The sequence below is a fragment of the Desmodus rotundus genome, chromosome 1, assembly GCF_022682495.2.
Source record: "Desmodus rotundus isolate HL8 chromosome 1, HLdesRot8A.1, whole genome shotgun sequence".
Classification (NCBI taxonomy): domain Eukaryota; kingdom Metazoa; phylum Chordata; class Mammalia; order Chiroptera; family Phyllostomidae; genus Desmodus; species Desmodus rotundus.
This window is the reverse complement of record NC_071387.1, coordinates 19,841,786-19,868,609: the sequence shown is the minus strand read 5'-3', so window position 1 is coordinate 19,868,609 and position 26,824 is coordinate 19,841,786. Positions and strand designations below refer to the sequence as shown.

At 40.5% G+C, this 26,824-nt stretch overlaps 1 protein-coding gene and 1 pseudogene across 1 annotated transcript in view; both read left to right on the top strand.

Annotated features, from left to right (window-relative positions):
* MUSK (muscle associated receptor tyrosine kinase) overlaps positions 1–8,778 on the top strand; it is an 80,259-nt gene extending 71,481 nt beyond the window's left edge. The window contains exons 11-14 of the mRNA XM_024560115.3: positions 4,234–4,435; positions 4,947–5,138; positions 6,250–6,398; positions 8,094–8,778. Of these exons, the coding sequence (XP_024415883.2) occupies positions 4,234–4,435; positions 4,947–5,138; positions 6,250–6,398; positions 8,094–8,776 (1,226 nt within the window). The 3' untranslated portion in view covers positions 8,777–8,778. The remainder of the gene's footprint in view (positions 1–4,233; positions 4,436–4,946; positions 5,139–6,249; positions 6,399–8,093) is intronic.
* Positions 8,779–21,378: 12,600 nt separating this feature from the next.
* Positions 21,379–23,409, top strand: LOC112304341 (60 kDa heat shock protein, mitochondrial pseudogene; annotated as a pseudogene).
* The last annotated feature ends 3,415 nt before the right edge of the window (positions 23,410–26,824 follow it).

The following is a 26,824-nucleotide window of genomic DNA, read 5'->3' as shown; positions in this document are numbered from 1 at the left end:
AAGAAATTGGCTTAAGCTCATCAGGTAGGTCAACAGTTGAGCAAAGAAGGCATCTGCATTAGGTACTGTCTCATATCATATGGGAATACGTAAAGCCCTCAACTATTTCTTGAAGTGTTTCTTGATTCCTGAGTAAAAAGGATATCACCAGTTCACTTTGAAGGGTTGGGGAAGATCTTTGTAAAAATTACTAGTTTATCTTTTGCTTTATTTTCTACTTACTTGAAAACACAGACTAGAATTCAGAAGTTTTCCTTTTATAATTTCTTTTGCTAAAGAGAAATATCTTTTTAAGCATTTAATACCTTTGTACTATTTTTACTAGTTGTCTGGTTAGCAAGCATTTCACTGTTCTTGAATTCCTGAATTCTCTGGAAATGCACATGCTTTATGTGTTTCCTCAGATAGGTTTGGGTGACAATGTCTGAATATTGCGTATCTTCAGAACAGTTTTCCTTTACCTGGGTAGTTGAAAGCTGTATTAGCGAGATATAGAATTCATGTGAGTGACATTTCTTTTCTCTCATTAGTCTAGAAAAAGTTTGTTCTGTTCTAGCTTCTAGTTTTGGAAATGAGTTGTCTGCATCTTGTTCCTTTTCCTATAAGTAATCTGCTCTTTCTGTGTAGATAGAAACATAAGTTTCCTCTTTATCCTTGTTACCTGTATGGTAGAAATCCTATATAATCACCTATTACTAAACATCTCTTTCTGACTCCACATTCAGGACTTCACATTGGTAGCTTGAAGTCAGCCATGATGGGAGTATTAATCCCAAGGAAATTAGGCTGAGCTGAGATCTTTCAAAGCATAGAGCTGATCGTGCACCTCCACTGTTTAAAACCTTCCGATGATTCTCGCCACTGCAGGGCCAAGTCCAAATTACTTAACTTGGTACCCAAGGCCTTTTACGACCTAGACCTGATTCCCCAACCCAGCAACACAACTTTCGGATGTACTTTCAGAAAGGCACCACAGCTGCTTAGTGCAGGCCCTGACACACGCTGTTCCTTCTTTATAGAACACTCTCCCCGCCTCCACACACACACGCACCTTCAACTGGCACTGCCTACTCACCCTTTGTATTTAGCTGAGTTACTTACCTAGAAACCTGGCCTAGCCCCAGAGCTGCACTGCCCCTGGATGTTCATAAGCACCCTGCTCCTACCCTTCTTGTAACGCTTTTAATATTTTATTGTAATTACCTGTTTACTAATTGCTTCCCAGTTAAAAACTTTACACAAACACATGTCATGTTCACCATAGTATTCTTGGTACCTAACAATCAGTATCAATGTAGTGAATACGTTAAGGTATGGATGAACGACTGAACAAAACTCCTCTGACGTTCAGAGGCAAAGGATGAAGAGTTGATAAAATCATGATGGGAAGAAAGAGTTGAAAAGGAAAGAAACTGGAGACCCAAACTGATCACTTGAGTCCAAAGGCAGAACCAGTGTCACTCTGAGGAAAATCAGGACAAATAGATCAGAAACAGTAACCAAGGAAAAACAAAACAAAAGTATCCTGAAAGGAAGAAGTAATTAAACCCATGAAGCAAAATTATTGTTCAAACTATGCAAATTCCTGCATTTTCAAAATAAATGCTACTAAATTATGAAGGATTATTTTTTTAATATGCCACTGAATTCTATTTTCTGATAGTTTTGGGAGAAATTATGCTTATATTTACTAATGGGATTCTACTACAAACTTTACGAATTCCATTCCTCACATGTTAAATATGGTATGGGTGGCTCTGAAACATCCAGACACAAAAACGGTCACTTCTCCCGGTCTCTTAGCCATTGCTCCTTCTTGATTATTAGCAGCAGGTTTCACTCTCCAGTAGTCCCCCCCACGCCTTGCAACCCATCTTGGAATGATTAAAAAGAAAACGTTCGGGTGACTCAGTGCGAAGAAAATCAGATTAGCTTTCATATCAGTTATAGCGGAGCCGGAGGAGTCTGTTAAGTGCACCGCAGCTGAGACGCTTGATGAGAAGTGCTGTCAGGGGTCCTGCACGATGTTTTACTGCTGTGTCTGCGTTTATCAGCCCCAGGTGCCCACCGGCATCACTGTGGTGACCAAACACGGTCTCCAAAACCACTTGCTTCACTCTGGGTGCTCAGGACACAATCACTGTGTCCACTCCTAGGACGAGAAGTCACATGTGGGCGCCCCTTGTAATCTCCGCTTTCACACACCCTAGTTCAAGTGGCGCTAGGTATCTACTGCAATAACATTTTTTGACTTGGTAATGTTTTATATTAATATGTTTCCTTATATTAATCGTTATTCTCTTACCATATTGCAGTCAAATACTAATATTTCATTTCAGATCTTTTAAATCTACATTTAATAATCTATGAATGTGCTTTTCTTTTGTGCTAACATTGCTAGCTTGTGATATTAGTGTTATAATAACTTCCTAAAATAATTTGAAACATATTTCTCTTCCGGGAACATATTATAAAATATGAAAGTGTTATCTCTTCCAAGACTGAAGTAATGCATCTATAATTTGATAATGACTTTAAAATTTCCTAGTTATAGTTATATTCAGATTTTCTAATTCTTCAAACTTAATCATTAAGATCATTTTTCTTAAGATTTAAAGATGGAATTGCATAATTATATTATTTTCATTGACCTTTGTATCTACTGTCATAATTCCTTTATCATTCTTAATTTGTATGTTTGTGCCTTTCCTATTTTTTAACATTAGAATTCCACTGATTAGGATACTTAATAATATTTATAAGGCCAACTATTGGCTTATTTTTAATTATATCATTTGTGGTATGTGTATTCTAACTTACTAACTTCTGTTTGTACACGGCTGTTATTTTACCATCTATTTTCCTTTGTTTTCTGTAGGATTTTTTTCCTTTTCCAAAGTCTTGAATTAAATATTTAGTTCTTTCATTTTTTTATCTAATGGAAAGAGATACTGCTCTGAGTTTATTATTCAGCATAGTTTTGGACAAATTCTATACATACTATTAGGAAGTTATTTTCTAATCTGTAACTATGGCCAATTTTTACTCCTTCACTGAAAAGATACTGAATTGTTTTTCTTTTTTTAATGTCCTATTGGATTTTATTTTATCTGTTATAATTGCATTTTGGTCAAATAATATATAGGCATAATTTCCACTTTTGAATTTTATTGAGTACACCTTGGTGGCCTGACAGAAGACCATGTCTGTCACTATTCCATGAACATTTTAACCAAGGTTTGTTCTCTCCTTTGAGGGTGCAAAGTTTATTCTTAACTATTAAAACAGTCTTGTTGATTATATTATTAAAACACTCTGTATCCATGTTTTTGTCTTCACTCAATCAGTTAAAAGGATTTAAAACATAATTCACATGGTAGTTTGAGATATACAACGGATTTTGCACTCGGCAGAGTGACACGAACACGGCACCCTTTGGTTTGCAGCCGTAATGCAGATTTTAGCGGGTCTCTATGCTGCATAGACCTTTTTAATAGGGGTTTGATAGGTAGGAGTCAACTTTGAGATGAACTGACTTCTGCTCCTCTGTATTCCACTACTTCCATTTTCATCTTCTTCCATTCATTTTATTGTTTGTAAGTCAACAGTATAAAAACTCAGCTTCAGACAATCCTGACTTCAAGTATAATTTCACTTAAATATTTCATTTAACAACAATTTCCATGATTGTCGTCAGGTCATAAAACAGTATGACGCAGTATGAAAAGCCCTAGTCCAGGATCTGCATTTGTTGTGGAAAAAAAGTTTTTTCTCTAAGTCTCATCTTTAAAATTCTATGATTCTATAAGCTGGATTTGCTTACAGCTAGATCTCACTGGATTCTTTTTCTTTTTAAGATTGTATTTATCTATCCTTAGAGAGAGGAAAGGGAGGGAGAAAGAGAAGGAGAGAAACATTGATGTGAGAAAGAAATATCGATTGGTTGGTTGTCTCTCACATGCACCCTGCTGGGGAACCGAACCCACAACCAGGCATGCACCCTGACCTGGAATAGATGACCCTTCACTTCCCAGAACAACGTCCAACTAACTGAGTCATGCTGGCCAGAACTAGACCTCATCAGATTCTTACAATTGGATTTTACAGATGTATAACCAGGGAGAATCTGATGCATAAAACACATTCTTAAAATTTAATTTTGTTCAATGATTGCTTGACTGCAAACATTACCTCTTAAAAATTTAAGGTTGATGAATTATTGTTTACTTTCAGCATTCCCACCAATGACGTCCTCAAAGCCAAGTGTGGACATTCCAAATCTGCCTTCCTCTTCCTCCTCCTCCTTCTCTGTCTCACCTACATACTCCATGACTGTAATAATCTCCATCATGTCCAGCTTTGCGGTATTTGCACTGCTTACCATAACCACTCTTTATTGCTGCCGAAGACGAAAACAATGGAAAAATAAGAAAAGGTGAGATTCCAGTTTCAGCTAACTGCATGTAGTAATGTTCTAAAACTTTCATATTGAATATCGGAATGGGGAATGGGAGGCAGCCTTCATACAGCTGCCAGTCTCTTTATGACCTCCACTGCATCGCTTTAAAATTAAGCATCCCCACCAGGATCTTTAAATATACCAAGAACTCTTTGCATAGAATTACATGTCTTCAGGTTAATTCTTCACAGCAGATGGAAGCTAAATAATAATTTGGGAGAATATGGTTATTCCTGCCCCTCACCTTCCCCCTCACCTCCATCACCACTGCTAGGTTGGGCAGTGACAAAATTCCTGAGAAAATGGGACTTTTGACTGCAGATCAAACAAAATACCTCATTGCTCTAAAACGAAACAATCTTGGGCTGACTTAGTCTGATTTATTTGTTTCCTACTAGGTGTTGCATCTCTGTAGAACCCAAGTCTAAGTACAATGACCTCACCTGACCCTGAGCTCACGACCGCTCTTTTCTGTCTCATCCTGCAGAGAATCAGCAGCCGTGACCCTCACTACTCTTCCTTCTGAGCTCCTGCTAGACAGACTTCATCCGAACCCCATGTACCAGAGGATGCCACTCCTTCTGAATCCCAAATTGCTCAGTCTGGAGTATCCGAGGAATAATATCGAATATGTGAGGGATATTGGAGAAGGAGCATTTGGAAGGGTCTTTCAAGCAAGGTAAAGTGACCCATGTAAAAAAATCTCTCCACCGAATTGCATTGTGTCTGCAAAGTTACCAGACCATTATCTTGATGCCTATACAGTATGTATAATACTTACTATCAAATTAGTTTAATTCTTCGTGTCATTAGCCTTATTTGTATTGAGTACTATACTTTGAATCTAAGTAATTCCCCTCCCTGCTGGAAAGGAGGGTTGTATATATGGGGAGAATCTTCCTTTCATTGTACAGTGTTCAAATTACAAGCAATCAGCAAAGGTTAATCGTCTTTCCTTTTTAAAAAAAGAATTTTGACATACATTTTAAATCATAATTTCTTGCATCGTTCTTAGTAAACAATCTCCAGTTTACTTCTCTTCTGTTTTCTATTGCTATATTCTCCACTTCGGTTAAAGTTTACTTCGAACTAGTGTTTCAGTTCAGAAACTCAGGACCTGATGTATGCAGATAATAAACAGGTGTTCATAGAATGGCAAAACAGAAAAGGAAGAAATAATGCAAGGATGTCAGAAAATAAGGGGGTAGTAGGCCCAATTCCCGCCCTCGGAGTGAACCTGGAGTAAAACACCCTGTCTGCTTGGGTCGGAGGATGGGAACACCAGTTCCCACTTTGTCCTGGGGCTCTCGGGCAGGACGCAACTTTACGTCCACGTGAAGCAGCCCCGGTATGATGTTTACACGATTAATGAAAAATCTCACAAAGGCAGTTATTAAAGACTGAAAATACGCAGGTACCATTTTAGGTGCTTTGGGGATAGAAAGATGAGTAAGTCATGGCCCCTGCTTTCGAGTATTTTAGATTCTGGCCAGAGATTAAGGGGTTAGGATGGTAATGATAATCCCATTGGGTCTGTGCACTTTCAGATTCCTATAATGGATAAATAATGCATTTTTCAACTTAATCTAGGTTGAAAACAGCCCCAGTGATTTTTATTAATTGAAATCAAGGAATTTTAAGTACATTCTACTTATTGGTACCTTTCTTGGATTCTGTGGCTCTGGGAAAGGCTGCCTAAGTGGGGGGCGTGTATGGATATGGATAGATACAATGTGACTACGGATAATGTTCCTGACCTTTGATGTCTTTCGGAATAAATGCGCCCCCAGGGCTCCAGGCTTACTCCCCTGTGAACCTTTCACTATGGTGGCGGTGAAGATGCTCAAAGAAGAAGCTTCAGCAGACATGCAAGCTGACTTTCAAAGGGAGGCTGCACTCATGGCGGAATTTGACAATCCTAATATTGTGAAACTCTTAGGTATGCAAATACAAGGGAAGCAATTCATTGTATCAGAAAACAGAGGCTTTCCAAGTTTTTCCTCCTTCATACTCCACTTACACTTTTTTTTTCCTTCTTCACTAATCGATCAGGGAAATGTGTCTGCTCTTTCCATATAATACAAGGGGAGGGTGCCTCCAAATCCAGAATTATCTTCTGGAAGGCGGGCCCCTTGTAGCAGGCTTCCCCCAAGGTGAGTGCTCTAGGAACCCATCTGTATCGGCGTACCAGCTGGTGTTGTGAGAGGCTGCACTGAGCTTCAGTGAGTTTTGTTTGAAGACTCTTTCAAGGCATTTGCCCGATTCAGGATGGTGATTTACGAGCACACCTGCCTACACCATGTTAAGTGTTCAGCAGTTTTTGACCAAAAACAGCAGGACCCCTGGGCCCCACCCTCCCTATTCACCCTATCCTGCCCTGAGTGACTTCATCTTTGTTTCCCTGGATAAAAAAAAAAAAGTCCTCAAAGGGAAACGTTTTGCCATTGTGCAACAGGTGAAACTAAAAACAGCAGAATCACTAAAAGGCATCAAAACTGATGAGTTCAAAACTGTTTTGCGCAGTGGAAAAAAATCTTGATAGGTGTCTTGCATCAAACGGAGAGTACTTGGAAGGTGACTGAAGTTTTAACATGTAAGAATAAATATACAATTTTTATAAATAAATTCCATTTTGGGGTGATCCCCCTTCATATATTCGGTATCAAGGAGTGGAACATTTCATTAAATCACTTCAGTTTGAAAAATTGGGTTTTTTAAATTTCTATTTTCTCTCTAGTACATATAAATATACTCACTGTTTGCTAAACTCTAAGTAAAAACTAACCCTACAATAAATAAGCCAAGATAAAAGTATTCTTTATTTCTCTTCTTTTTGAGTAGAGACTTCTAATTATTGCATGAAAAAAATAGATCTAATCGTCTATTTTGATGGTGATGTAAAACCATGTCCAAATGATCTAATATTCCAAGTTGCCCATTTTCCCTCTCAAATGCAGCAAGGTGTTAAGATTTACAAATGTCCTGCTGGCACTAAATCTAAGACTCTTTACATTAACATCTTTCCTTTCTAGAATGAATATTGTAAAATGTAAATTTCAGAATGTTTTACTGCATCTACCTGAAAACTTCATCTAAGATACTGGACTGTTTTTGTTATTCTTTCCAAATTTCATATGACATCTTCCTTATTATCCTTCTTCAGAGAAGTAGCAGAAACACAGGAATTACATTACACACTCAAAGCAAACATCCATTCATAAATTCATTCACCAAACACTGTGAACTTGCTCTGCCAGACATGTGGTCGGTTTGCAGAATTTAAAGAACGCGGTCTCTACTTTTCAATGCTAAAATGTTGGGATCCGGGGAGACTTCCAATAAATGGATGATTGCGACATAGGAGAGTAAGTGCTGTGATAAAGGATGATGGGGGGAAATGTCACACGGGCAGGGTCGGGAACTAAGGCAGCCTAGGAGGCGTGATAGACACCCTGCATCGTAAAAGGTCCATAGATGTTTACACAAAGAGATAGGGTCAGTGTTTGGTTATGAAGCTGTCAACAAAAAAGCCAGGGCTCCAGGTTTTCTCATCTAGTCACTTGCTGTTAGAGTGGACCTTGCAGTGTGCCGCTTTCAAAGACCCCACCTGACAAAGGATGTCATTTGGTTCCAGGCGTGTGTGCTGTGGGGAAGCCCATGTGCCTGCTCTTCGAATACATGGCCTATGGCGACCTCAACGAGTTCCTCCGCAGCATGTCTCCTCACAGCGTGTGCAGCCTCAGTCACAGCGACCTGTCCACGAGGGCTCAGGTCTCCAGTCCCGGGCCCCCGCCCCTCTCCTGTGCTGAGCAGCTCGGCATAGCCAGGCAGGTAGCAGCTGGCATGGCTTACCTCTCGGAGCGCAAGTTCGTCCACCGGGATTTAGCCACCAGGAACTGCCTGGTGGGTGAGAACATGGTGGTGAAAATTGCCGACTTTGGCCTCTCTAGGAACATCTATTCCGCGGACTACTACAAAGCTAATGAGAACGACGCTATCCCTATCCGCTGGATGCCGCCCGAGTCCATTTTCTACAACCGCTACACCACGGAGTCCGACGTGTGGGCCTACGGTGTGGTCCTGTGGGAGATCTTCTCCTACGGCCTGCAGCCCTACTATGGGATGGCCCACGAGGAGGTCATTTACTATGTGCGAGACGGCAACATCCTCTCCTGCCCTGAGAATTGTCCCCTGGAGCTGTACAATCTAATGCGCCTGTGCTGGAGCAGGCTGCCCGCGGACAGACCGAGTTTCGCCAGTATTCACCGAATTCTGGAACGCATGTGTGAGAGGGCAGACGGAACTGTGAGCGTCTAAGGTCGAAGAGGCGCAAATAAAACACTGCCGTTTCCTCTCGGACTCTGTGAGCCTGGAGGACTCCAATGCCAGAGGCCTAACAAGACCTAGATAGGGCCCTGGCTGGTGTGGCTCAGTGGTTGACTGCCCACCTGCAAATCAAAGGGTCGCAGGTTGGATTCCCAATCAGGGCTGGGTTGCAGGCCAGGTTCTCAGTAGGGGGCGCACGAGAGGCAACCACACATTGATATTTTTCTCCCTCTCTTTCTCCCTCCCTTCCCCTCTCTAAAAATAAAATACTTTAAAAAAAATGTTTAGGAAAGAATAATAGTAGACAGGAGTAGTATGTTGTTTGTTTCTGGGGGCAAAACAAAGACAGTGCAGAGTAACCAACTTACTAAAAGTTAAAGAACCAACCTATTGAAAGTTAATGAGTAGAAACACAAGCTAGGAGCATGTCGGATAACCAGAGTAACTCCTCTTCCTTAGGAGGAAAGTTCGTATTACATATTGTGCAGGAAAGAAGGTCATCTGTTCAGTTCCTGAATTAGCTGGCAGCAGAGTAAGACTCTGCTGTATTAAGTTTTAATATGAAATGTGATACAGAGCTTCATTTTAATAGAGTTAATTCCTGTGCGTTATGAAAGTAATGTAGCTTCATGTAAGACATTTAAGTAAAGCACAGAAAACTAAGAAGAAAGAGAAGCCATTCATTGTCTCCTCACCCAAAGATGGATGTTGGGGTTTTTTTAATTGAATTTCTTCCTTACACTTAAAGGCTACTTTGATATGTGTCTATAATCTGCGGAGTTGTGGTTTACTAAGAAATAAAACGGTCAGTCAGCCAGGCTTCGTTCTTACTGTGAGTTTTAGGTCCCGTTTCTGTCTTTGTGCTTCTGTTTTCCTTTGTGTGCACTTGTAATGAATTTAATCTGCTCATTTTATTCCTAAAGCTTTTTGGAAAAAAGTGTTTTTGTGTCTTATGAATTTATCTTTTTCTTTGAAATTTTTATTGGTACCTTTTTCTTTGCCTTAAACTTTATTTTTTTTTCTCTTTCCAAGGCTTTCTGTCCTTTCTCAGTTATTTAGCTATTTCTTCCTTTTATTTCACATGTGAAAATAAGCACTCTGGCCAAAATAACTTCAAAATATCATAAATATCACTGGGGACTGATATTATACACATGTTGCAAAGTATTACCATTTCTTCTGTGTTTACTTTTGAAGCCACATATTTTAAATTTGTCATTCATTAATTTTATTGTCATCATCTGTTAAATCTCATAAACCATTGTTTACAATGTGGGATTTCACAAGATGCTCTTATGGCTTTTTTCAAACATGATATTTTTGCATCTTCTGACATTTTTTTCCTTTTAGAAACCAATTCTATAGGCAGTATAATCAATATAGTGTTGCTTACCAACTTTCTGCATGATAATCTATCATTTTCCATTTTGTGATTCTTATAAAAAACACTCTGGGACTCAGATTCCTGGTGCACTAGATTTCTCCGGGGAGCTCTGCACAGTGCATCTTTATCCAAGGCCAACATGAATGATATGAGTAAGAACCCAAATTATCCTGCAAAGCAAATAAACAGGGAAGAGAAAATAGCCGTCTACACTATACCTGCTTACTTTAAGTCAAACTAATTGGTAGTTAGGCAATGGAGAAACGGGCTGAGTTCTTGAAAGCAGACTTTCATCAGTCTGCCAGCAGGCTCCACCTGAAATCTCCAAATCTACCTTCATGCAACAACTTGTCGTCTTTGCTGCAAGACCTCCCATTTCCTATTCAGAGTCAGTCCAGGCAACCAAGACAAAAACATAGAAATTACCCAGGCTCTGTCCTCTCCTTCACCCCGATCAGTATTGTTTTCTAAAATCCTCCTGCTCACATTCCCTCCCCTTTGATTTGACTGCTCAGTACACCGTTTCTATCCCTGCCTGTCTGCTGTCTCACTTCCCTCCCTTCTCAGTCCAGAGCTGAGTTCCACGGGCTATGGCAATGGAAGGACGTGCTTGTTCATAGTTCTGATTTGTAAAAAGGGAAATTGGAAGTTAGGATTGAGACATAACTAAAGAGCTTTCCGTAAAAGTCCTGATTGTAAGTTCAAATCAAGACAGTCTTTCAAAGGACTAGGTGAAGAATAAGGTGGCAGCGTGAGTCCAAAACAGAAAGCCAAGAGGCCAAGAAAATGGAGCAATTAGAGCGGGCCACCCGCAAGTATGGAACTTTCGTGTGGATACCCATGGCATATTATAAATGGGCACACATGCTCTGCAAACTTCAAAGAGGTCTTCAGGTTTTGTCAACCGAGATAATTTTATTATACAGGAAAGATGTGGAAACCAGGCCAATCGGAAGAGCTAACCCACAGCAGAGCAGGCCTGGACAGTTTCTCAGACTACCTACCACGTGGCTTGTGCTGCAGGGGGCACCAGGCCCCCAGAACCCGGCTTCCACAGCCTCGGTTCTAGGTTCTATCGTCTGCTGCTGTGAGCTAGTCTGCTTCCCTCCCCACTGCTGAATGGGAGCCCAGGCTTTCCTGTCTCTTTCTCATGGCTCCTACAGTCTCACAGGTTCTTGGTCTGTGTGTGTGTTTTTAGGCTCTGATATTCAAAGAAGCAAAGAAAAAAAAAAAGCCATGGAAATACAGGAAAATACAGTGAGTGAGTGAGCAAGCAAGCAAGTAAATATTATATTACTCTTCAAGTTTTTAAAATATTTTTAGCAATTGACATCTAAAATAATGAGTGCAGCTCCCACTATAGTAATAGTTACTAAAAATAATACTACCAGAGAGCATTTATTGAATGCTTACCATGTGTATTCTAAGGGCTCTATGTATATTAAGTTAAACCTCACAGCATCCCTGTGTTGTTGGTGAGCACAGAGACTAGGCAGCTGGCCCAAGCACACAGAGCAACAGAGCCGAGTTTATGACCAAAAGAGCCAGGGCTCTCACCCACCCTACTGTGGTGCTTCCGTTCCTTACAGAGGGAACAGCCGAACCTCCGGGACTATGTGGAGGTGATTTGTAATTGCATGTGGTTGCGGAGCACACACTACACCCCTCATATTATTAATTCCATATCCAAGGGTTTTTATTGAATAGCAAAATAATACAATGTAGCACTGTCAATTTAATCAGAGTCAAGCAGATGGCATGTTTATCTTTTTGCTACCTCTAAATGTATTTTCAAGTTATGTTAAGATCACTCCCATTTCCTTAGCGTTCCTCCCCAGGTTCTGTATTTGAGGGATATAGACCCATTATTTACAAGTATTGTTTTCTTTTCAAGTAAAGATTTTTCCCATTTTAACATCATTGTATACATTCAAAGAGAGGGACGAGAGAGACACACAGTGCTGTTGTTAACAGGGGTCAGAACAGGCATCAGTGGGACCCCACGGCACCTTAAGTGGCCAAATGTCAAGCATGGCAAGAGTTCCAGCGTGTATCACATGGCGCCAAAAACAAGACAAAACAAAACAAACCCCAGTTTCTGGTATTGTGATGGAGCAGGAAAGGAACACTTCTTTTCCCTTTGGAGTATCTTATGAACCCATTCCATGTCATGCAATAGTCTTTGAAAAGCCCAATTTGACTTTTGAATGATATTCCATTTTATGTCTAGAACATAATTTAGTGAATCTCTTACTGTTTAACATTTGAGGTTTTCTAATTTTCACTATTATAAACAATATTATAACGACCATCTTTATTTGTACATGTCCACGATTATCTCTTCATGGAGATTCTGAGGAAAGGAACATCTGGGCCAAAGGTACGCACAATATTCAGGTTTGTTATGCACCGTCACACTCTCTAGAAATAGGGCTTATCTCTGCATCGTACAGGAGATCTCATAGCCCTGATCATTTGCTGTCACAGAAAAATAACTTTTAAGAGACCTTTAGTACACCTGGTTATAGAAAAATATCTCATTCTAGTTTCATTTTTTAATTTACTAGTGAGGTTGAACTTTTCTTGTTCCCAGCTCATGTATAGTTTTATTTGGGGAGTCATCTACAGTCTATTTTTCTGTTGTGTTTTTCATTTTCTAATTGATTTATAAGACTCGTTTTATAAACTCTTGTTATACCCTACAGAAGGAGAAAATATATACATACTTTTACCTTAAATAATATTTACAGGTGACCTGCGAACAACACAGGATTGAACTTCACAGATGAACTTATACATGGTCTTTTTCCAATACATAGCCGTACCATTTTCCATCAGTAGTCGCGAGTCCGCAGATGCAGAGGGCCAACGGGATGCATTATGTACACCATTTCTTACAGGGTGTCTGAGCGTCTGCAGAGTTTGGTATCTGCAGGGGTTCTACACCCAATCCCCTCATGGGTTCTGAGAAACAACTTCAGTTTTGGGGAAGTCAAAAGGTATACATGGATTTTCAATGGTGTGTTGTCGGGGAGGGGGTCAGTTGACCCCCTAACATTTTTCAGGGGTCAACTATACATTTTTTATTACAAAAGAAATACTTGTTTATTTTAAAAAATAATCAATAATATACAATAATAATATATACAATGTATAATAACAAAGAAAATTTAAAAATACCAATCAGTGGTAACTGACATTGACATCAAGACAAATATTCTTTCAGGCTTTTTCAGATAGGCAAGTAGATAGGTTGGGAGGTAGATGATGGATGGATAATTTTAAACAAAAACAGGATCATATTGTTACATTGTTTCAAGCTTTGCTTTTATCGCTGAATATATCATGAATATCTTCCATATCAAGAATATTTGATAGCTGAATAGTATTCTATTCTATGGACTTATCAATTAATTAACTATTATTTTATTATTGGACATTTGGTTTATTTCTATCATTCATTATAAAATACAATGTTTTAGTAATTAATCCTGTTGCTGAATTTTGTGAGCATCTATCTTGAATACTACTTTCTTTAGATGTAACTGCTAGAAAAGGAATTTCTAGATCAAAAGGTATATACACTTTAAATGTTTTTTAACATATTGAGAAATTACCTTCATTATTTTACCAATGTATACATCTTTCAGCCAAATGAGTCCATTCTTTCAACCTCACCAATACTGAGCATTAACATTTTAATCATTGCCAATATAATAGTTTAAATTTTTTATTTTGTGGTGTATGCTTACATTTCTTTAAATAAAATAAGGTCAGACATTTTTTCAATGTTCTGGGGACAATTTATTTTCTCTATGATTTGCCTCCTACTGATATTTTTCTATTGGATATTTTTTTTCTTGTTGCCTTGTAGAAGCACTTTATATATTAAGGAGTGAAATTTTGTCATACATGTTTCGCCTACTTTTATCATGTTAAAAATATATTACTTCTATTTGTCTTTTACTATAAGATTTTATTAATCAGGAAAGAATGCTGAGTTTTTAGTCTGTTGAGATAATTGTGGCTTTTCCTTAATTAATTTGTTAATATGCAGAAATGTATGAATTGATTTCCTAATGTTGAAGTATCTTTATGTTCTGGGAATAATCTCTCTTTGGCTGTGGCTCATCAATATTTTAATTTAATACCAAATCTGATTTATTAACATACATTTGCACCAATATCTATAAATTTCTAAATTTAAAAGTTTATCAATTTTTCTCTGTTAGAGTGTGGTGTAAGCATTATGATAGTTTCAAAAATTTGTTTCTTTCTCTCTGATCTTGATTAGTTTATTTAAAATAATTATTTTCTTTATAAAAACAATACATAGACATGTTTTTAAAGAAAACTTCTAAGAATGGTACAAATAAAAAAATAAAAGTTCTCTAAATACAAAGCACTTTACCTATTCTGGTTTCAGTTCTTTCGATGGTTACCTCTGCACTCCTAACAAATCTGCTCTGATTTCCTTCTGAATTGATCAATTTAAAAAGGTACGTAATATCTCCTTCCTAAAAGATGGGCATTTTAGAACACTTTTACTCAAACCCCCTCTCTCTTTCCTGAGATATATTAAATATCTTATGATCAGTTACATTGTTTATCATTGCAACTTTAAAAACTATACTTAAGTGAAGGTTACCCATTGATTCTGACTAGGTGAGATACAGTTAGAGCTTCCATACTTCCGCCACTACTCCTGTTCCCCACACTGTACCTCAGTCAGCTATACACCTGCTTCTACACCGTCAGCGTCTATAAATATTTGGTTGATTTGAATTATGAAAAAAAAGGCAAAATTCTACAATCAGGTGGTTATGTAAATATTTATGCATTGCCAAGTAAATAACCATATTCAATTATTTTACTTTGAAAATTTATTTGAATCTCCATTAATTTGTTTTATTTTCCCTATTTTGTGGATGAAATGTCATTTAAAATATCACAGAATTGTCTTGTTCTGTTTTTTACATTATTTTGTTTTCTGTTTTTTCTGCCTCTCCTGTTTTGTGCTTTTGTTTCCATAAACATCCAGTGGTCTTTAATTTACCGTGTATGATTACAAATGAGTTGTTTGGATTCGCATCAATAGCAGGAGTGGGGCTCCTTCCCAGTTGTGTTGCAATGTTTATGCAGCCGGGCCTTCCTATCGCCAATGCAATGGCTCCCTGGGAGCTTTGCTATGTGGCTTGTAGGAAGTGAATAGGCAGACGGACTTAGAACTCCCCAAACTGCCAAAGCGATGAAAGCCTCTAAGAATACATTACTGCAGTATATTTCACTCCGGGAGAGCGCTGTTATTCCTCGGTCCTTCCCAGCCCCTGTAAGAGCCTATCACTCTCCCCATATTCTGCCACCCTACTAAGTGCAGCACTCACACTAAGGTCCCTTCCCAGGCAGATCTTCCAATCTATTCGGAGAGCATGGGGCACCACAGCTGGTGGTGAAGCCTTTTGGTCCATGTGTTCTACATACTGGCATCCCATTGGCCACCCTGAGGGACAACCCACAGCCCCTCCCTGCTCTCTGCTGCCTCAGAGCCTGTAGTCTTTATTCATGTGAAATCACTTCCCACCTCCTCTGGCAACTGGCTCACATTTGCTGCAGGTAGCAGTTCACATTTCCCCTGACCTGCATTATTCATAAATAAGAACATTAAGATACTTTCTGCTTTCCAAATATTTGTCCAAGTCGTGGCATGTACATTGGTTCCAGCGTGTATGTAGATTTATTCTTATTCAAATACATTTACTGTCACATTGCTGAAATTGTGGAGGAAAGGACAGGGTTCGGTCCACCACTTTGATCAAGAATAGTTGAAATAGCTTAGGAATTATCTGATCATTCATCCTTGATGTTCTTTGTTGGTTCTTTGTTTCCTCCCTCTTCCTCCCAGCCCCTTAATATTGGAACAGGCCACCCACAGCTTAGTCCTTGGGCGGCACCTCTCTTCTGTGTATACGCTTGTAGTCATCTCATCCACTTCCAGGGCTATAAATGCCACCTATGTGCTGATATTTTTATCTTTAGCTCCAACCTCTCATCCCAGCTTCATACTCATATTTCTAACTACCTGCTACAGACAGAGCAAACTCTCCTCCCCAGAGCCAGGCTGTCTGCTCTATTTCCATGCTTGATGTGGCAGCAAAGCTGAAAAGTAACTCGCAGCTTGGTGTCCCCTTTCCTGTCAGGTGGGAGCCTCCGAGCCTCTCCAGTGTGAGCGCCCACTTGGCGTCCTGGTGCTGTTGGCTTAGATGTGTATTCTCAAGACTGCACATCGTGTCCATCTGAACAGCTTTCAATACCTTCTCCCATTCCTATCGCAGCTGGCAGACATTCACCAGCTTTTCGCATGTACCTGTTGTCCATCCCCGATCTGCTACACGGGTCTGGACGTTTCCTTTTAGCACGGTCTACGTGTCACTCTGTGAGTCCCTTCCCGCCTCCCCTAACAGCTGGGAGGGGAGAAGTTGATGCTGTGCTCATTCCTTATTCCAGGGCGGATGTTGCCCTGTCCTTGTGGATTCAGATCTCTACAACAAACCCATGTCAGGGCACCACACTTTTACTTGTTTCAGGTCAGTGAAAGTAGCACAGTCGCCAAGATTCATGCACTTATAAGTCTACTTTGGTGCAGATCACCGTAAAAGCAATGGCACCTCTCACTCAGGGGCTTTCAGTGCTGTGAGTCATTCCATTTACCGAAGGGACAGCGACTACATCAGTAGAGAAGACTCATAGGCATGGGGGTCTGATTAAAAAACGAGAGTCTTCTCCACTAATTACAAACAAAGCCACACATGTGCCTACATCTTTGCTTTGCCTTCTAAAAGATCATGTCATCTGTGTATAAAGCAAAATAAAGGTGAAGGAAAATAATTACATGACTTGTAAAATTTTATGTGTCTTTTTTTACCGGGTCCCTCTTAATTAAAAACTTTTAGGAGATCCAAATGGGATGTTTATTTTTTTTTTTCTTAGAAGCTTTGTCATCATACGTAATTACGTAAGAAGCCATCATGACTCTCCTTTCAAACCACAGCCTCTGGAAAGTACACACCATATTTAGCATTTTGCCCATAAGAGGAGAAACCACCTGCGCTAAGGTTATGTCAGAGAGAGGGTAACCACAAAAAAACACCAGACTCAGATATACACTATCATTTTCTGGGTGTGCTCTTAACTATTTAGAGCTGTGATTAAAATTAGAAGTGTTGGCCTGACGCTGCTTTCTGGCTTGCTTTCTCAGCAATGTTAGCACCGGGGTGGTTAGTACAATGCTCCTTGTTATTTCAATTGATGTTTTGCTCAGCATGGACTAAACATGTGATTTAATGTCAACTCCACTTTTGCTATCTTGTTTTTTTAAATTATTGGGATGTATTATGTTTAAGGACTTAAGGGAAGTCCATGGAGTGTTGTGCATTCATTTGTTTTATCTCTGCTCATTTAAAGCATCTTCCCACTCAGAGATCACTTCTCAGGAGGCTCTCAAGACCCCTTTGTCCCACATCACTCTGCTGAAGTCGCTTTTTTTTATGGCAACCTGAAGAACGGCTCTGACTTCAGTCCAGTCACTCTCAGAAGTGACAGGCAAAGCAAAACACAGTGAAGGAGAGAGAAAGACCGACAGAGTGGTATTATTGAGAGAGAAAAACAATCGGTTAATTTCACTTCTAAAAAGGCAGCACAGAAGACCAGGAAATGCCTGAGAAGTCACAATTTTTAACATAATTTTTAGTAATAAGCCTCGTACTTTTGGTGGGGGGTAACACTTATCTGTTTCTACAGTGGAAAAACCCAGTTTCCAATTATGAGATCAGTTTTGCAAAGCTTTAATGGGAACATTTTTTAATTTTTAAACACTTAAGAATTTTTGGAGGAAATATGTATCTACTCATCCAATTTTAGGGAAATTTGGAGAACATTCAATATTTCTATGAAAGACTTATTTCCTTATTGCAGTAAATGTGAGTTTATCTGGCACTTACCCAGAATTTACCATCACTGGGTAAATCATTATGTCTATAGCTCTATCAACAAGCTAATCCCAAGACACCATAACTCTAAAGGAAAAAACCATTAATCTTTTGACACGCATCTTTTATGCCTAGATTCTACACTTTAAAAATCTACACTTGGATTTTTTCCTCCAAGATTGCCTTCTAGTATTTAATAATCTGCCAGTTTTCCATTCACAATAAATCTGGAAGGCATTTGTATATTTTAAATATGAACATTTACAACATATTTTAATGGTTATGTGCTAAACCACGGTATGTTGCATAAGTGTTATCAAGACACGCAGCAGATAGAGTGGTGACAGGCGCAGACTCAGGCACTGACTCAAATTCCAGCAATTGAATTGCTGCCTCCGTGCCTCGATCCTTCTCATTTATAAAATGATAATAATAACTCTGAGTTCACAGGTTGCTGGAAGGATTCAATGGGTTAATATGTGGTCAATGTTTAGGAAAGTGCCTGATACATCGTAAATACTACCAAAGCCCTTGCTGATACAATTGCATCTAATTTTCGCTCTCATGTACAAAGCTGCCACCTCTATTTCTGTATCCTTAGGAAATAGTAAAAAGTTATGCGCAAGGATTTAGTAATAGAACTGAAACAATTGAGTTAGACTCAATAAACATTTTCAGGGCTTTTAATGTATGTTGCAAAATTACCTTCCAGAAATCTAGTAGCACCTTACGTGACTGTAGCAGTTTATGAAATACGTTTGTCCTACTCCGGTTAACTGAGAATGCAAGGGAGAAACTGCATCTCCTTGCTTTGATTTGGTTTATTTTTATTCCTGGAGACATTGTGGATTTCTTCACATACTTGTAACCACTCTTTTTTGTTCCTTTTGTGGGTTGTCGAGTGTGTTCTGTTTTTTTCGTACTGATTGTTCTTCATCTGTTCAGTTCTAGTTTTTCAGAGCTTGGCTGCCTTCCAGGTCCATTATCTTCACTCTCATTGTGTTCACTTCAAACATTTTGTTCTGAGATAGGGTAAATGTCTTAATCTGATTTTCTAGTTCCTCACATCTTTTATCTAAAGGCTCCAATCTGCATTTTACTGTTTCAATTCCAGGTTTTTTTATTTTATTTAATTATTTTTAATAGGTAATCTATTCATTTGGGTTAACATTCAAAGGCTACATAAATCTATACAACACACTTCTGCTTCCATGAAGATGGAGAAGTGCTTTTCCCTATTTCTCCCACTAAATATTGGGTTGGCCAAAAAGTGTGTTTAGTTTTTTCCATAAAATAGAGGACACATTTCTCATTTTCACCAATAACTTTATTGATGTGGATATTTTGAGTACGTAGGCTATCTCCCACTATTGGCTTCTAGTGGGTAGAGGCCAGGGGTGCTGCTAAACATCTTCCAATGCATAAGACAGCCCCACAGCAAAGAATTATTTGGAAAAAATGTCAATAGTACCAAACCACATTTGACTCCTTTGATCTGTCACGGCACCTTCTCCACGCACTGCACAAATCTTTTATTTTTGCATTTCAGTTGTATTTTACATTTTTTGAAATAATATGCCAAAATGTACATTTTCTTCCATCTTCAGTATTAAAATGGCTACACAAAAGTTCACTGATTTTGATCATTTTTTTAAATATACGCTGATATGACAGCTGTCACAATACAATCTAACAAATTAGTTCAAATGACATTAAGGACACCTAAGTACTACTAGAGCCATCATACAGAAAAAAACTAAATTAACTTTTTGGCCAACCCAATACAACCAAAACCCCTGACCATCCCATATAAACCCAGTATAAGGAGACCATGAAGGGTGGAGAGAAGAGGGCAGCTCAGCTAGAAAGAAGACAGGTCCAAGGAATGACACGGTGGTGAGTTCCCTAGATTTTCCTCTTGCCTCAAACATCTCAGACTTGGGGCTGAAGGAGTTGGCAACTCAGAAACACCAGTGGATATCAACTTCCAAAAGTTCTACCTAAAGCCTGCTCTCTTTAGCCAAAAGACCAGGAAAAGGGCAGCTTAACAAGACAAAAAACTTTTAGGCAATAATTGCTCTTTTCCAGCCAAACACAACAGAAAAAAAAACAAAAACTGACCTTCACTTCACCCAGGCCAGCAAAGACCAAATGGGGCCTAGATTTCTACCCTCATCTCTTTATAATAGGTGTTCAATCTCCTTCAGGAGTGGTTTCAGAAGAGCTCAAGTTGAGTCAGGAGCTAAGACTTCACTCCCACTGGGCTCTAAGTGTGTGTAGAGGAAGAATTTAAGGCAATTATCTTCAAAGTTTCTGCACTTCATTTGAATTCATAGAATGTTCACACCAATAGACCATGAATTTACACACATATAAAGTAATACCTACAGTAACCATAACAAAACTATATTGTACAAAGGGATATACTTAGAAACACCATTGATAAAATAGAATTCTAAAACATTTTTGAAGTAATTCACAGGAAGTCAGGAGACAGAAAATAGGGAAACCAAAACCAGAGAGAGCAAACAGAAAGCAACAAATAAAATGGCAGACTTAAGCCCTAACAAATTAATAATTACATTAAGTTAGCCATTGTGGGATTGTAATGTTTGGATGGGTTTCCAGTTCCAGGTGGGGGAAGGAAGCGCCTGTGTTTAATCACCTGGGGTCCCAGTGGCCGTAGGTTTGGATACATTTCTGGGAGACATAACGCGGATGGAGTCGCACTGACAAAAGACAGGGAGCGAAAGAATGGTTCTAGAGAGGCGGGAACTGTTCTGCTTGGCTAAACCCTCGAGAGACTCAACAGAGATTAGTTCTACAAACGAAAGTGGTACCACCTGGTAAAGGGGGTGCTCAGGCCCATGGACGATGATCTTCCTGTTGTCGGTGTCTGGGTCACGTTAGTAAATATTTTGATTATCACGCCTAATAACAAATCTTTTCAGTCATTCCGTCCACCAACCCATCCGTTAAGTTTGTATTTATTCATCTGACCAACAGTTACTGAATAGCTACTAAATGTTAATCACTGTTGTAGGGGCTGGGGAAACATGAGTGAATGAGACGGACCAGGTCTTGGATGAGGTGGTTTCCATTCTAGTGAAGGACAAACAATAACCCTGAAAACAAAGACATAAACAAGATAATTACACCCTGTCTCTCACTCGCCACCAATGGCCTGCCTCGCCACTCGCACACTTTGCCACTGCCCCGCAGAAATGTTTCAATTACACAAAGTCCTCTAACACATTAGGCCAACGTCCAAGGCACTGGCTCCCCATACCACTCAGGCTTATGCCGAAGATGTAAGATTTGTGCAGATGCCAGAGCCTTAATGCTTCATGGTGTAGACCTTTTAGCTGATGCTGTAGTCGCTGCTCTGGGGCCAAAGGGCAGAACAGGGATTATTGAACAGAGCTAGTGAAGTCCCAAAGTAACAAAAGATGGTGGGACCATTGCGAAGTCCATCAACTTAAAAGATAAATATAAAAATATTGGCACTAAACTTGTTCAAGATGTTGCCAATAAAACAAATGAAGAGGCTGGTGATGGCGCCAACACTGCTCCTGTACTGGCCTGCACTGTTGCCAAGGGAGGCTTCGAGAAGATTAGCAAAGTGCTGATCCAGTAGAAACCGGGACAGGTGTGATGTTAGCTGCTGATGCTGTGATTTCTGAATTTAAGAAACAATGTAAACCTGTGACAACCCATGAAGAATTAGTCCAGGTTGCTGCAATTTCTGCAAATGGAGACGAAGACATTGGCAACATGATTTCTGATGCAATAAAAAGGTTGGAAGAAAGGGCTCCATCACATTAAGGGATGGAAAAACACTGATGATGAATTAGAAATTATTGAAAGCTTGAAGTCTGATCACGGTTATATTTCTCTATGCTTTATTACTATATAAAGCAAAAGGTCAGAAATGTGAATTCCAAGATGCCTATGTTCTATTGGGTAAAAAGAAAATTTCTAGCATTCAGTCCATTGTACCTGCTCTTGAAATTGCCAATTCTCACTGTAAGCCCTTGGTCATAATTGCTGAAGGTGTTGATGGAGAAGCTCTAAGTCCACTTGTTTTGAAGAGGCTAAAACTTGGTCTTCAGGTCGTAGCAGTCAAAGCTCCAGGTGTGGGTGACAATAGAAAGAACCAGCTTAAAGACATGGCTGTTGCTACTGGTGGTGCAGTGTTTGGAGAAGAAGGACTGACTCCAAGTCAGGGGTGTCACACTCATTGTCACAGGGGGCCATGTCAGCCTCGCGGCTGCCTTCAAAGGGCCGAATGTAATGTTAGGACTGTATAAATGTAACTACTCCTGAACAGTTAAGCGAGAGCTTGGAGCTGCCGCCAGGTAGAAACAAGGTGCCAGGCTGGATAAATCAAGGTGGAGGGCCGGATTTGGCCCGGGGCCTTGTGTTTGCCACCTGTGCTCTAAATCTTAAAGATGTTCATCCTTGTGACTTAGGAAAAGTTGGAGAGGTCCCTGTGACCAAAGACAATGTCATGCTCTTGAAAGGAAAAGGTGACGAGGCTCAAATTGAAAAACGTATTCAAGAAATCGTCGAGCAGTTGGGCAGCACCGCCAGTGTGCATGAAAGGGAAAACTAAATGAACGTCTCCAAAACTCTCAGATGGAGCAGCTGTGCTGAAGGTTGGTGGGGCAGGTGATGTTGGAGTGAATGAAAAGAAGGAGTAACAGACGCCTTCAGTGCTACACGAGCTGCTGTTGAGGAAAGCATGGTTCTGGGAGGGGGCTGTTCCCTGCTTTGGGGCATTCCAGCCTTGGACTTGTGAACCCCAGCTAATTAAGATTAAAAACTGGTATAGAAATTATGTTAAAAGCACTCAGAATTCCTCAATGACCATTGCTAAGAATGCAGGTGTTGAGGGATCGTTGACATTTGAGAAAATCATGCAAAGTTCCTCGAAGTTGGTTATAACGCCATACTTGGAGATTTTGTGAATATGGTGGAAGAAGGAATCATGGATCCAATGAAGGTTGCCTTATTGGATGCTGCTGGTGTGGTCTTTCTGTGAACAACAGCAGGAGTTGCAGTTACAGAAATTCCTAAAGAAGAGCAAGACCCTGGGGAGGGGCGGGGGTGGAATGGGAGGCAGAATGGGAGATGGCGAATCCCATCCTAAGATTAGAGCATGCTTCTTGGGACCACTCCTAAGTCACTGTTTTAGGTCTGGTTTACTAGAAGTCAAGCCTACAATGATGATTCCTATGCCAGTGACTTGTTGAAGGAATGTTCTCAGAAGAAATCCTTAGGGAGGGAGGGGAGTCGAATTGGGCAGCAAAAATGATATGCAAAAGGGTGATTTGGGCTGAAGTGTGGCTCATCATAACCTCACAGGGAGCTCTGGAGCCTGAATCATAGCACAGAGGCTATCCTACCCAGAGGTAAAGGAGACTGAAGTGTTATATCTGCACTTCGGTCAGCCTGGCAACTGTCCCTGGGCAGTGTGTGTGTGCGGAAGGGGAGGGGATGGCAGGTAACCAGTCACTCCAGCATTGCCACGTGAGACAGCTCCTGTCATGGGAGGGCAATTCTCTAGAGAAGGGTGTTGGTGTGGCAACTGGGGGATGAGCCTCCAAGCCAAGGAGAGGGGATCTGGGCGGGGCACTCTGCCACACCACCCATGTTTGCAGCACCGCCATTCTCGGTGAAGGACACCAGAGAATTCTGCAGGATGCCTTTTCCATGTATTTCCTAGAAAGGCTTCCTTCGTGGATTGTCAATCCATATTCTCCTACTTGCAAAAAAAAATTCTTACAGTTTCTGACTTATAGATGACACCTTTCCCTAGTGTTCTTTGCTAATACACTTGTCTACCTCTTGGACTTTTTTGATGGGCTCAATTGAAATTTGGAATGAGGAAGGCATTAAAAAGCTTGATGGTATGCTGAAGTCACCGTGTGAAATTCTACGTCTGTTTCTGTGACTTCCTGTACTGTGATTTGGAATTATGCCTTATTACCGGGTTTATTTTTATGGATGCAATTATCTTGTTAAAGAATCATGACACATTCACCTTTTATGTTGAATGCCTCCCTTAACAGTCCTAGCAAATATGGCATAAATCACGGGAACAAAATCAGTCTTTCAGGTTGGTCCAGGATCCTGCTTCTGTTCTCATTGAAGTTCTCAGCTGAACTTCAGGGGCCGGGGAAGCTCTCCAAATTCAATCTTAGCCAGCTGCGAAAGGAATCCGATAGAAAAGGCCTCTTCCACCATTTCCCTACCCAGCACTAACAGCACATTTAGCCCATTGGTTAAGTCTTCTTCTCTGCAGGAAAGCTACTAGTGATGACCAGGCACGGGAAATGTGCATTCTCCCAGGCTTCTGGGTCCTCAAAGGCCCACAAATGCTGAGAAGAGACAAGGAAAGAGGGAGAAAAACAACTTCTACCCTCTTAACTATTTACAAACTGGAGCACATTCCTACTTCTGGCCTGGATGCAATCTGGGCTCTCAGCATCTGAGAAGACATGGGGGTGGGGGGGGGGTTCTGTTGCTGTGATGACGAAGATTCCTGGAGGTCTCTGCCTCTACGTGCTGGAAATGCAAAAGGGGAAGTGTCTCGGTTACAGTTTGGTAAACCATAACTCTTCTTGTTGTCAGGGACCTCACATCCTCGCTCCCCCTTGGGAAAGCTTTCAAAGCAGATTTGACGGTAGTTCACAAACACCACAAAAGGATTTGCTCAGCAAGGAAAATGCCAAGTTTGGCACTAAAGAAGGTAGTCTCCAGCACCAGTGAGTCTCACTCGGAGTGAATGGTCCACAGCACAGTTCAGTACCAACCTTAGATCTGGGCAAGAGGGGGCCCTGACTTGGGTCGTACAACTTAGGGGGCCTCACTCTGGTCTTTCTCCAGCTGTGACCCTCCTCATGGGGTCGAAGGAGCCAAGGAGACATGCCTACCTAGAGCCTGTATCCACACCTTTTAAGCCACATTCCAGGTACCAGGGACCCCAGATTTCAGCATCGGCACAGGCCCCTTCCTGAGTCCTTCCACCCCAGAGGACACAGTTCTCCTGGTGTGCACGCCTCCATGAGGACGGCTAGCCATGGGCAGCTGCTAAGAGAAGAATGAGCACAAATGTGTGCACAAGATCCTTCATGTATCGGGCAGACCCAGGGGCAGGCAAAGGACAACGGTCCAGGGCCCAGCCCTTCCCACACCACCACATTCTCACTGAGGGCTCTGAGACGGTAGACAGCGTAGCAGCATTTCGCTCAGACAGTGGTGCAGTGCCCTGTGGCAGGCACTGTCTTGAGCCATAGATGATATAGGTGTAGATAGAGATAGAGATAGAGATAGATAGATAGAGATATATAGATAGAGATAGTCCGGCATAAATAGTGCCCCTTTTTATTGTAAATCTTTTATTGCAAAATCATAAGCATGTAATTCTGTAACGTAACAATATCACACTCAAGCACACCATACACCATATGACATTTTAGGTGAAATGTTCAAATTAAAACTATAGATTATTACACCCATATTATGACCCTACCAACCACACTCAAGCAGGCATCACTTCTGCCAGACGCTGTGTGTGTGTGTGTGTGTGTGTATTCACCTCACCCTCACAATAACCCTGTGGGATATATGCTTACAGGGAGAGGGAGATTGGATAACTTCTAACGGGTTACATACTAGGTGGAGGGCCCAAGATTTGATGCCATAAAACCTGGTTCCAAAATCTATATTCCTAGTTATGCCACCATTCCAATACAGTGTTTTCTTTTTTTATCCCTCTGTGAGTTTCCAGCTTGCATAAATTTGACATGCATCAGAATCTTCTGTGGAACTTTTTGAAATTGGGGTTTTATTGACAATAGCAGCTTGCTTAATGGTAATAACAAAGTGTAGCACATGCTATGAAGCAGTTTCTCCAGGGGAACTTGACCCAAGCTTTGAGGTCAGGGAGGGTTTCCCCAGGAAGATGATTTCTGAAACAAGTAAAGGACAGGTCCAAGGTAGGCAAGCAAATAAGATGAGAGCAGGACAGTCTCTTCTAGACACCCAGAGAAGAATAAGCAAAAACAGAGAATAAGTCTGTTTACCTATAGGCAACTCACCACAAGGTACAAGAAATCTCTCTCTCTCTCTCTCTCTCTCTCTCGTCAATAAAAAAGACACCCTGAAGAGTGGGGGGTGGGGTATCAAGTCATTTGGCTCATCCCAAAGAGATATTTAGAATATGCAAGAGTCCACAACAGTGTAACAATGTTGCAAGTACCATGAGCATATAAAGGTCTAATCAGTTTAATATAAGTTCTTTTCTTCCTTATTCCAAAATAAGCCAAGACATTTTCTGTTTAAGATCTAGGGATTATAATTACACGCCTTTCATGATTCAATGGTCACAGAAAATTTCAACCAAAGATAAGTTTTCCAGTGTTCTGAAAAAAGGCCATGCTCTTATGAATGCGCTTAGAACCACTTACAATGACATTGTGTATATATATAGTCAAGATTTTCTTTTCATTTCTCCAAGCCAGGCCAAAGGGAGACGCCTCCCACCAAAACTTCAAGGCAAAGGGATGAAAGAATTGCTCACTCCCCCCCACCAAATGTTAAACCTCAAAGACGGGGGCAACTAAGCCTGCGCTTTGTGCTATTGGACAGCCCCTGGCGGCCGAC